A 13,152-nucleotide genomic window follows, 5' to 3' on the forward strand; every position below is an offset into this window, starting at 1 on the left:
GAAATTTAAATTGTTCAACAGGGTAATGTCACGTGGCAAAGTGTAAACTAAAGTGCACACCATAGTGTACATGTAGCAATGTTTTTGCTGATTGAACGTTGTTATTTGTACATAGATTTTTGACACGTTGTTTGAGACTTGCATTGTTGTCAAGTGTCAATTGGATGGGAAAACTGTTTGAAATTTAAACCACCCAGCAGGGTAATGTCACGTGGTAAAGTGTAAACTGAAGTGTACACCATAGTGTACATGTAGCAAGGTTCTTACCGATTGAACTTTGCAATTTGTACACTGATTTTTGACACATTGTTTGACACTTGTATTGTTGTCGAGTGTCAATTGGATGGGAAAACTGTCTGAAATTTAAACTGTCCAAGAGGGCAATGACACATTGCAAAGTGTAAACTAAAGTGTACACCATAGTGTACATGTCGCAAGGTTCTTACCGAATGAACTTCTCTATTTGTACACCGATTTTTGACACGTTGTTTGACACTTGAATTGTTGTCAAGTGTCAATTGGATGGAAAAATGATTTTCAATTTAAACTGTCCAATAGGATAATGTCACGGGGCAAAGTGTAAACTAAAGTGTGCACCATAGTGTACTTGTCGCAAGGTTCTTACCTATTGAACTTTACTATTTGTACGCTGATTTTTGGCACGTTGTTTGACACTTGAATTGATGTCAACTGGATGGAAAAACTATTTGAAATTTAAACTGTCCAATAGGATAATGTCATGTGGTAAAGTGAAAACTAAAGTGTACTTGTTGCAAGGTTCATGCCGATTGAACTTTACTATTTGTACACTGATTTTTGACACGTTTGACACTTCCATTGTTGTCCAGTGTCAATTGTATGGGAAAAATATTTGAAATTTATATTGTCCAACAGGGCAATGTCACGTGGCAAAATGTAAACTAGAGCGTGAACACCATAGTATACATGAAGTGTCCAACAGGGTAATGGCACGTGGCAAGGTGTAAACTAAAGTGTACACCATAGTGTACATGTCACAAGGTTCTTACCGATTGAACTTTGCTATTTGTACACTTATTTTTGACACGTTGTTTAACACTTACATTGTTATCGAGTGCCAGTTGGATGGGAAAACAATTTGAAATTTAAACTGTCCAACAGGGTAATGTCACGTGGTAAAGTGTAAACTAAAGTGTAAGGCATAGTGTACATGTAGCAAGGCTCATACCGATTGAACTTTGTTATTTGTAGACTAATTTTTGACATATTGTTTGACACTTACATTGTTGTCAAGTGTCAATTGGATGGGAAAACTGTTTGAAATTTAAACTGTCCAACAAGCTAATGTCAAGTGGCAAAGTATAAACTAAAGTGTATTCCATAGTGTACATATTGCAACGTTCTTATCGATTGAACTTTGCTATTTGTACACTGCTTTTTGACGTGTTTGACACTGACATTGTTGTCAAGTGTCAATTGGATGGGAAAACTATATGAAATTTAAACTGTCCAACAGGGTAATGTCACATGTCATTGTGTAAACTAAAGTGTACACCATAGTGTATATGTACAAGGTCCTTATCGATTGAACTTTGCTATTGGTAGAATGATTATTAACATGTTGTTTGACACTTGTATTGTTGTCAAGTGTCAATTGGATGAAAAAATTGTTTGAAATTTAAACCGTCCACCAGGGTAATGTCACATGGCATAGTGTAAACTAAAGTGTACACCGTAGCGTATATGTGGCAAGGTCCTTACCGATTGGGCTTTCCTATTTTTACACTGATTTTTAACATTTTGTTGGACACTGTCGTTGTTGTCTAGTGTTAATTGGATGGGAAAATTGTTTGAAATTTAAACCATCCAACATGGTAATGTCACGTGGCAAAGTGTAAACTAAAGTGTACACCATAGTGTACATGTAGCAAGGTTCATATCGATCGAACTTTGCTATTTGTACACTGATTTTTGACACGTTGTTTGGCACTTGCATTGTTATCAAGTGTCAATCGGATGGGAAGAACTATTTGAAATTTAAACTTTCCAACAGGGTAATGTCATGTGGCAAAGTGAAAACTAAAGTATACACCATAGTGTACATGTAGCAAGGTCCTTACCGATTGAACTTTACCACTTGTAAACTAATTTTTAACAAGTTGTTTGACACTTGTATTATTGTCAAGTCTCAATCAAATGGGAAAATTGTTTGAAATTTAAACTAACCAATAGAATAGTATCACGTGGCAAAGTGTAAACTAAAGTTTACACCGTAGTGTACATGTTATAAGGTCCTTATCGATTGAACTTTGCTATTTGTACACTGATTTTTGAAGCGTTGTTTGACACTTGCATTGTTGTCAACTGTCTATGGGATGGGAAAACTATTTGAAATTTAAACTGTCCAACACGATAATGTCACGTGTCAAAGTGTAAACTAAAGTGTACACCGTCCTGTACATGTGGCAAGGTCCTTACCAATTGAACTTTGCTATTTGTACACTGATTTTTGACACGTTGTTCGACACTTGCATTATTGTCAAGTGTCAATTGGATCAGAAAACTGTTTGAAATTTAAACTATCCAATAGGGTAATGTCATGTGGCAAAGTGCAAAAAAAGTGTACACCATAGTGTACATGTAGCAAGGTCCTTACCGGTTGAACTTTGCTACTTGTAAACCAATTTTTGACAAGTTGTTTAACACTTGCATTGTTGTCAAGTCTCAATCGGATGGGAAAATTGTTTGAAATTTAAGCTGTGCAATAGGGTAATGTCATGTGAAAAATGTAAATTAAAGTGTACTCTATAGTGTACATGGGACAAGGTCCTTACCGATTGAACTTTGCTATTTGTACACTGATTTTTGACACATTGTTTGACACTTGCATTGTTGTCGATTGTCAATTAGATGGGGAAACTGTTTGAAATTTAAGCTATCCAACAGGGTAATGTCATGTGGAAAATGTAAATTAAAGTGTACACCATAGTGTACATGTGACAAGGTCCTTACCGATTGAACTTTGCTATTTGAACACAGATTTTTGACAATTTGTTTAACACTTGCATTGTTGTCGAGTGTCAATTGGATGGGAAAACTGTTTAAAATTTAAATCCAACAGGGGAATATCACATGTCAAAGTATAAACTAAAGTGTACACCATATTGTACATGTGGCAAGGTCCTTATCGATTGAACTTTACTTTTTGTGCATTGATTTTTGACACGCTGTTTGCAAAATTATTTATTCCGATTTAAAATCCACCACAAGTATACGGTTCATTAACAAGTAGTAGAATGGACTATAAGTCCAAGTATCGATCCCATGAGGATTGAATTAGTTCAAATTAATCTAGTACGACCTTAATTGAAACACGACAACCAAATTGAGGTTTTGTACTTTAACTAACAAAATGCAACCGTTGATGCAAATATGAATGAAGAATTATACTAAGTGCAAAATAACTTGGATGGAATTTAACTAGAATTTTTATGAAATTAATGGATGTACTAGCGCACTAGGATCACGAATCCCCAAGCAATACCCGTTCAATTGTCAATTATACAAATTTGACACACAATTCCGCAAAAGATGAGTCAATATTCCTATTTTAATTTAGCACTCTCTCTCTAGCAATGCCAAACCTATCCAATATATGATTCAACTGTATTTCTATGACGAATACTAACATACTGACATGCATTATAAATTCACGAATATCCAATGATTCACACAAGGTATAGAGGTATATTTCTATCCCCTATCGGACCCTATGATGATTTATATGATTTCGAACCTATTTTCCTTCTTTCGAGTGCATAAAACAAGCCCCCACAATCATATAATTACGTGCACAATAATCATATGAAAATAAAAACGTAATAAATCAATCAAATTCGAAACTTGTTTTCAAATACATCAAAAATCCAAAACAACAATTAAACGAAGCATTAGAAGGTTCATCGATCTCTTAGCAGTGATAAATCTAGCCTAATATGCTAAAAAGAACAAAACATAAAAATATTTGAAGAAACGACATCACCCGAATCAATCTTCAATCCAATCTTCACTTGGCGCGATGTTGTTCTCTTGTTTTATCCTTCATTTCTCCTTCAAAATCTGCCAAAAACATGTAAAAATGGGGTTTCTTATGTTCTGGTCGAGTTTTTGTATTTATAGGACCCTAAAAATATTGTTTCCATAAGAGTTTCGGAAGAAAAAAGAAACTAAATTTTTCCTCGATAATTGCTCTATGCAACCGCATAGAGCAACTCTATGCGGTCACATAGAGTAAAATTTTGGGCCATCTTTGTTTGTGGTATGCTCCTATGCGACCGCATAGAGGATAGTACTATGCGGTCGCATAGTACTATCTACTATGGCAGATGTGCGTTTTGGTCCTCTCACTTGCATCCTTCACTTCTTGGCAGCCTCACTTCATTCTTTTCATTTCATCAACCCACGCTACCGTCAATTGGTAATTGGCTAAATTGATTTCTCGTTTTGTTCATCAGATCAACTTTTGGATATTTACACTTTTGGTCCCCGAACTTTCACTTTGCATCACTTTAGTCCTTTTTCGCGTCTTTTCTCCTGAATTTCACCATGTTCATCGCTGTTCCCTACAATTCACAAATGTACGAGATTAAGTCACAATTCAATCATTTTGCTCGTTATTAAGTCATGTTTGTGTTCTAAATAAGTGTGCAAAAACACACTTATCAAACCCCCCAAACTTGAACTATTGTTTGTCCTCAAACGAAATAGTGACTTAATTCTGAACAAACATGGCTTAATACCCTATTGTGGCTTAGGATTGGACTGAGTATTTAAAAATTTATCTGTGCATACATGACATCAACCTTTACCTGTTTAATGCAAATTGACGTGTGTGTGTGAGTTTATGGTAACTTATCAGGTTTATGATGAATTTGAGTCCCGACCCTAAGTGGTCAAATATATTCTTACTCCCTCGACAGATACACAACCCCCCCAAACTTATTCTTTTCACTCAATTATCCCAGGGTTGTGTTTTAAGATTAGGAATTTATATAGCTGTAGTCCCCACCCTCTCATAGTTTGGATTTAGCATTACTATCACAAGTCTGCATTTCAAAAAGTGAAGGCTCTCCTAGATTTGATTGCTTTGACACTCAAGATCAAACTAGATTACTTGTCTCGCCTCAGAGGTACAGTCTCTTCAACCAAATGTCTAAGGGCTTTTCGTCATGTTTTGTCTCTCTTTTGTTTTCTCACCTTTCTTTAATTTCTGATTGATTGTCATCTTCTCATTTGCTTTCTATATAACCCATGTATTGAGCTTTAGGCCGGTAATTCCCAAACCAGTTGGCTTTAGGGCACCAGGTTTTAAACCCTTGCAGGCTTATTCACTCGAGTTATAAAGGCTTAATAAGATGGCTTTTTATTAACTTCTTTTCCTCTTGCTTTCTATATGACCCATGTATCGAGCTTTGGGCCGGTGACTCCCAAACCAGTTGGCTTTAGGGCACCAGATTTTGAAATATCCTTATAGGTTTACTTGCTTGAATCATAAAGTCATGAAAAGAAGTGTTTTATCCTCACATATTAAAATTGTGTCCTTCGTCATTTTTCTAGATATTTAGTTTCCAAAACCAACCCCCAATTTAAGATTTTCACCTACTCTTCATCCGACTGGACTAGGTAATCCACACAATAAATTTCATGTACGGAGCCCCCGCTCATCTCAATGCTTTCCTATAAGAGCTCAACTATGACCAAACTGTCTTAAGGTAATTCATGGGCTAATTCAATAGAGGATTATCATTCTTCTCCTATGTTATGCCCAAAATCCTGTCATTCTCCTAATATGTCAAGCATGAATAGCGTGCATAGACAAAGTTAAGTGTTGCATCAACAAGTATCAGGTAGTCTAATTAGCACTAGATCCAAAGTTTTTGTAGTCTAAACTAGTCTAATAATATCATCATATCTAACAAGGTTATCAAGCCCACACAAGCATGCATGGAAAGAATTTAAAAGAACTGAATAAAATGCAATTTTTTTTATTGACACGCATCATGCACACATTATGCAGTAATGGAAAATAGTGAAAAATAGATAGTGATGAACACAGATAAGGACTTATAATTATATCACTCCCCCCAAACTGGGCCGGCATCATCATCGCCAGGAGGGGAGGGAAGGCGGGACAAGATCTCTCTCAACATAGCAGACTATTGGGTCTACTCTATCTGCATGGCATGAACCCTTGTCTGCAAACTCCCTAGATGGTCCTAAGACTCGTTTAGCCGCCACTGTATACCGTCCATCTGGCCAACATACATGCCCAGACACCCGTCAAAGGTACTCATCTGTCGGCATGCCGCGATGGATTCACTGCTGGCAGTGGACGCGAAGTTTCGTGCAGATGCCATATCTGTTTACACCTGCTGGATGGTGGTAGTCAGTGACCCAAAGGATTGCTAAAGCTACTACATGTCTCAACTGTGTCCAGTCATAGTAGCAAACATCTGTTGCAATAACTAGATGTCCACGTCAGCCGATGGTGGTAGAGCCTGTGGCATTTCAAGGTCCTCAGCTGGTGGCCCCTCTGCAGTCTGCTGCTGTCATTGGTACTTGTTTTCCAATTTCTGTTGATGTTTAATTCTGGTGCTGTCCTGGGCCTCGAGTGTGAGGCATTTGATAAATGGACTTGATTTCTCCGGTGCCTCTCCTAGCTGAACTTGTACGCCGACACCTCTACAAATTCCACTTATCAGGCTCGAAAAAATTAGTGATGTGTACCTGTCACCCCATGCACCTGTAACGTGTATCTGATTGTAAATGTAAGTGGCCAAGTCAATCTTGTTGCCCCGAACTAAGTGGTAGATGAAACCTGCCTTCTGATATGTGAATGTCGTCCTATGGGAGATTCGTTTGATGTTGTGACAGATGAACAACCATAGGATGGCTATAGATGGAGTGAGGTCAATCTGATACCAATCTGCAGTAGGGAGCGGCCAAACATTTTCCCGTCCCAATAAAACTTCTGCAACTTCAACCCAGTTGAAATCATGCGGGACTGGGACTACATTTGTCCAGGTGAGCTGATAGTAATCATGTATTACCTCAGGTCAAAACATGATCCATTTGTCCCGAACCCAAGTCTAATGTAGATGGTCGAATCCAAGTGTGTCTATTTCAGCATTGAATTTGCATAGAATTCCCGTACCAAATTTTCATAGACGGGGTGTGGTCTTTCAATCACCTTCTCCCACCCACAGTTGTGGACTCGATAAACTAATTCTAAACCTGGGAAATCATCCAACGTAACTGATCTCTCGGGGATGAGCGCCCATTCCCGAACAACATTGGCATAGCGGGCTGGTTGGTCGGAAGAAAGAAAACGTCGGACTCCTCCTTCGAGTTCCCTAGTCCGGGCTGTGCCAGATGTGGAACCAACTTTCTCCTTTCCTTTTGATGTACGCTTTGGGGGGATCCTGGGAAGGTAAGGAAATAATAGTCAGTAAACTGCAGTTTTTTAAAAAAACAATAGGGGGAATGAGATAAGCGAGACAAATAGTTCACAAATACCCCAAACATGCTTCAACATGCATATAGAACACCTTGGTGTTTACTTATCAAAATATGACAAAGAGGATAGTGTAAAGAGAATGCCAAGGTGAAAAATTGGAAATTTAGGCCAAAACAAGCACATTTGAAAAAATTGGATCCATGACCGAGTGCGCAAGTTTGGCCCCGGACATCGTCGAAAAATATTGAAATTTCCTCGGGCAAGTTCCAGGCATATGAGAGTATTCAATGAGATCTACCACATATTCAAATTTCAAAGCAAATGTACTTCGTTTGGTATGCCAAATAATGGTGGAAAGTAGGGGACGTAGGGTGCTGTGACATGCCGTGACCTAACCATGTCCCGTGTTGCAAAATGGATGTGATGTGATACATGGCCTTTCAAATGATTGTACATGTTGTAACATGCAAAGGTTAAGAAGACATGCTTAAGAACGTCAAAGGAAAGCAAAATAACAAGTTACACACAACGGAGGTCCAAACAACCAAAATGAATCAAGTAACTCGATGATTAAGTGTGCATGTTCGCCCCCGGACATCATCGAGAAAACTTGAAGTTTTCCCAAGCAACCTCTGGGCATATGAAAGTATGCAGTGTAGAGTAGGCCATATTCAAAATTCACGTACATTCGATGTCGTATGGGTATTTAAAGCAAGGGACAAAGTGGGTGCGGTGAAGTGACGTGAGTCTAACACATGTGCCTCAATGTGGGTAAGTGAGTGGGTCGAGCTCAATTACTATGCATTTGACCACTATGTATATGGGAACACATATAGGTAGATTTCCAATGCGAGATTGGTCAAAATGCACAACAAATATCACTTAGGCAATGCATCGAACACGTTGTGTGCAATAAAAATTCATCTCCACTAGAAAAACACTTGGAAAATGGTAATCATCGAAAGAATAAAAACACCTATGAAAGCCCGACCCTAGCAAACTCACACCCATTCAATCGAACTCACAAGTAGAAAAGAGGAGGAACTACAACCTAAATTCAAAATGTAAGGAGGGAAGAAAAAAAAATACCTTGTGTGCCTTGAGGACAAGTAATGAATGTGAGATCGATTGATGAAATGAATTAGGGGTAGTAATGTTAGTGAGTATGGGAGTGGTCAAACGACGGTAGCAAGCCCTAAGGGTGAGAGAGAGGTGTGCTATGAAGAGGGGTGATTGCCCTTCGAATGAGCCGGTCTTGGACTTAAGTCAATGATCGGTTATAACTATGCGGCAGCATAGTTAAATTCTATGCGGTCGCATAGTGAAGAAAATTTTCCCAATATTACTTTCGGTATATGTCTATGTGGTCGCATAGACCAAATTTTATTTTATTTTATTATTGTTATTATTTTTTTAACACACTGAAGTCCAAAAAAGATATTTCCCTCGTAAATTATTATTATTATTATTATTTTTTTAACATACTGAAGTCCAAAAAAGATATTTCCCTCATAAATTATTACTATTATTTTTTATTATTAATGTTCTTTTACCTAGAAATGCACGAATCATACTCCCAAACACCCCAAAATCATTTCAAACTAACAGACCAATGTGGGTAATGCCCAGGAAATTATGGAGATGATAATTCGATCCTATTAACATGCATGTACGATCGATGACCTAGAAAAATGTAAATGCGAAAATGAAATAATTCTAAAAATTATGTGAAAAGTAAGTGAATAAAAGGATACATTGGGTTGCCTCCCACCCAACGCTAGATTATAGTCGATAGATCGACTCTACCGTATTGCGTCATTCTGGTGATCGAAAATGAACGATAGACTTTTCTTTTGAAAAATTGCCACCCCAATAGTACTTTAAATGCTATCCATTGCCCTTGAATGTTCCCTTGCTATCGTGAGTGATCTCAACTGCCCCATGTGGAAAAACCTGTGTAATGGTATACGGACTAGACCACCTCGATCGCAGCTTTCCTGAAAACAGCTTAAGCATAGAGTTGTAGAGTAACACTTTCTGCCCCATCGTAAATTCTTGCCTCTAAATGTGAATATCATGCCATTTCTTTGTGCGCTCTTTGTAGAGCCTTGAATTCTCATAGGCTTCCATTCTGAGCTCGTCCAGCTCATTAAGTTGTAGTAGACATTTTCACCCACAGCCTTCAAATCCAAATTCAATTTCTTCATTGCCCAATAAGCATGATGTACTATCTCAAGAGGTAAGTGGCATGCCTTCCCGAAAACCAGTCGATATGGTGACATTCCTATAGGGGTCTTGAATGCACTCCTATAGGCCACAAGGCGTCGTCCAGTTTCTTAGACAAATATTTTCGTGACGAGCTTACTGTGACTTCGATTATTCGCTTCAATTGTTTATTTGACACTTCGACCTGTCCACTGGTTTGGGGATGATAAGTAGTGGCTACACGATGTTTAACGCCATATTTAGCTAACAATTGTTCAAACTAATGATTGCAGAAATATTTACCCCCATTACTGATTATAGCCCATTGTGTTCCAAAGCGGGTAAAAATACGTTTCCTTAGAACTCAATTACCACCTTCCCATCATTGGTAGGCAATGCAACAACCTCTACCCACTTCGATATGTAATTCACAGCCACTAATATGTACTGATTAGAGAAGGATGGGGAAAATGGCCCCATGAAGTCGATCCTCCCGACGTCGAATAGTTCCACCTCCAGGATACTATTCAAAGGCATTTCATTTCTCCTAGATATATTACTGGTGCATTGACATCGATCACACCTTTTCACGAATTTAAAAGCATCTTTAAATAGTGTAGGCTAATAAAAACCTGATTGAAGGATCTTTATTGCTATTTTTGAAGCACCAAAATGCCCTGCATATGTAGATGAATGACAATGTTCTAATATCAAAGGCACTTCTTCCTCAGGTACGCAATGACTAACAATTTGATCAGCCCCCCACCTGTGTAGAATGGGATCCTCCCAAAAATAATACTTCAATTTAGAGAAAAATTTCTTCTTTTGGTGACTGGAGTAATCAAGCGGCATGATAGACCTGGCTAAGTAGTTAACTATGTCCGCATACCAGGGTATCTCCCCCATACCAAAAATCTATTCATCTGGGAAGACTTTGTTGATTTCCACTATTTCTATCTGTACTGTGGTCTCGAGTCGAGACAAGTGGTCTGCCACCACGTTTTCATTGCCCTTCTTATCCCTGATTTCCAAGTTAAACTCGTGAAGCAACAATATCCATCAAATGAGATGGGGCTTTACATCCTTCTTTTTCATTAAGTACTTGATAGCAGCGTGATCTATGTAAACGATGACCTTTGATCTTTGTCAAAGGTGTAGACTACGGCAAGTAACTCTTTTTCTGCAGGGGCATAATTGAGTTGAGCATCGTTCAAGGTCTTACTTGCATAGTAAATCATGTGAAATATCTTATTTCTTCGTTGTCCTAAGACGGCCCCAACAGCATAATCACTGGCATTGCAGATTAATTCAAATGGCAGATTCCAATTTGGTGTGATGATCACGGGTGCTGAAATCAACTTCTCCTTCAATGTGTTAAAAGCGAGCAGACACTCATCTGTGAACTCAAATGTGGATTCCTTCATCAACAGATAGCACAATAGTTTAGTAATCTTTGAGAAATCCTTGATGAACCTTCTGTAAAAATCGGCATGCCCGAGGAAACTACGAATACCTTTCATGTATGTAGGTGGCAGTAATTTCTCGATCACCTGAATCTTTGCTCTGTCCACTTTAATACCCTTTGCTGAGATTCTGTGTCCTAGCACGATGCCTTCCTGTACCATAAAGTGGCATTTCTCCCAATTCAATACCCAGTTAGTCTCTGTACACCGCTGTAGCACAAGACTCAAATGCTCCAAGTACTCATCAAATGAAGACCCGAACACTGAGAAATCGTCCATTAATACCTTGATGAATTTCTCAATCATATTTGAGAAGATAGCCATCATGCAACACTGAAAAGTTGCAGGAACATTGCATAAACCAAACGACATCCTATGGTATGCAAAGGTACCGTAAGGGCAAGTGAAAGCTGTCTTCTCATGATCGTCAGGTGCTACTGGAATTTGATTATACCCGGAATACCCATCCAGAAAATAGTAATGTGAATGCCCTGCTAGTCTCTCTAGTATCTGATCAATGAATGATAGTGGAAAATGATCCTTTCGAGTAGCAACGTTTAGTTTGCGGTAATTGATGCAAACTCTCCATCCAGTCACTGTCCGTGTAGGAATCAACTCATTTTTCTCATTTTCTATCACTATGATACCCCCTTTCTTGGAAACAACTTGTACTGTACTGATCCATGCACTATCTGATATTGGATAGATGATGCTGCATCAAGCAACTTCAATACCTCAGCCCTAAACACTTCCTTCATGTGTGGATTCAATCTCCGCTGACCATCAATGCTTGGTTTGAATTTTTCCTCCATGAGTATTTTGTGCATGCATAGCGACGGGCTGATCCCCTTGATATCTGTAATCGACCATCCAATGGTTGTTTTATTCTTCCTTAGCACCCGAAGTAGTTTCTCTTCCTCCACCTCACTGACAGTACTTGAAATAATAATCGAAAGTGTAGAAGATTCCCCCAGGTAAGCATATCGAAGGTGTGGTGGTAGTTGCTTGAGTTCCAATTTAGGAGGTTGCTGAATAGATGGCATTGACTTTGTAGTCCTAGTTCTCAACTCTTCGAAGTAACGTCTATGCATGTATGGTGGATTAGTTTCCAAAAATTGTGCACATGTTTCAATCTCACTAGAATCAGTGTGAGTGGACTAAGAATGTGCAATGCACGCCTCGTAAGCATTGGAAGGATGATGTAGCCGAAATGTATCTTGAATTATTCTGTCAATTACATCGATCTAGAAATAGCTGTCTGACTCAGTAGGGAATTTCATTGCCTTGAACACGTTGAACGAGATTTGCTCTTCGCCAAGCCTCAATATAAGCTATCCTTTCTGAACATCAACAATCGCTCTTCCAGTAGCTAGGAAAGGTCACCCCAATATAAGTGGAACATCCTTATCTTCCTCCATATCCAAGATAAGAAAATCGGCTGGAAATATGAATTTCTCTACTTTTACCAATACGTCTTCAATGATTCCTCTTGGATGTGTAAGGGATCGATCTTCTAACTGTAATGTAACTATTGTGGCTTTAGCTTCTCCCAAGTCGAGTTTCCTAAACACAGAGAGAGGCATTAAATTAATACTTGCACCTAAATCATACAACGCTTTATCAAAATGACAATTCTCAATAGTGCTAGGTACAGTAAAACTCCCTGGATCCTTTAGTTTTGGAGGCAACTTTCTCTGGCTTCTAGCACTGCATTCCTTAGTTAGCATCACTGTTTCATGTTCTTCTATCTTTCACTTGTTGGAGAGGATATCCTTTAGGAATTTTGCATAACTCAGCATCTGAACAAGTGCTTTAGCAAATGGAATGTTGATGTGTAGTTTCTTGAAGACTTCCAGAAACTTACTATATTGCTGATCCAATTTGTACTTTTTCAACCTCTGCAGGAATGGAATAAGAGGCTCATGAGGCTTGATAGGAATGGTAGCTGTACCCCGTGATGTATTGGAATTCTCTTTAACCACATCCCCT

At 38.5% G+C, this 13,152-nt stretch overlaps 1 protein-coding gene across 1 annotated transcript; it reads right to left on the reverse strand.

Annotated features, from left to right (window-relative positions):
* Positions 1 to 12,542: 12,542 nt before the first annotated feature.
* LOC111387048 lies at positions 12,543 to 12,890 on the reverse strand. Its single transcript, XM_023011567.1, has one exon. The coding sequence runs from the start codon at positions 12,888 to 12,890 to the stop codon at positions 12,543 to 12,545; it is 348 nt and encodes a 115-aa protein (XP_022867335.1).
* Positions 12,891 to 13,152: the final 262 nt, after the last annotated feature.

This window comes from Olea europaea, unplaced genomic scaffold, assembly GCF_002742605.1.
Source record: "Olea europaea var. sylvestris unplaced genomic scaffold, O_europaea_v1 scaffold3857, whole genome shotgun sequence".
Classification (NCBI taxonomy): Eukaryota; Viridiplantae; Streptophyta; class Magnoliopsida; order Lamiales; family Oleaceae; genus Olea; species Olea europaea.

Excerpts from the sequence above, each read along its gene's own strand:
- LOC111387048 (XM_023011567.1), bottom strand. The coding sequence starts at position 12,890 with ATGCTAACTAAGGAATGCAGTGCTAGAAGCCAGAGAAAGTTGCCTCCA.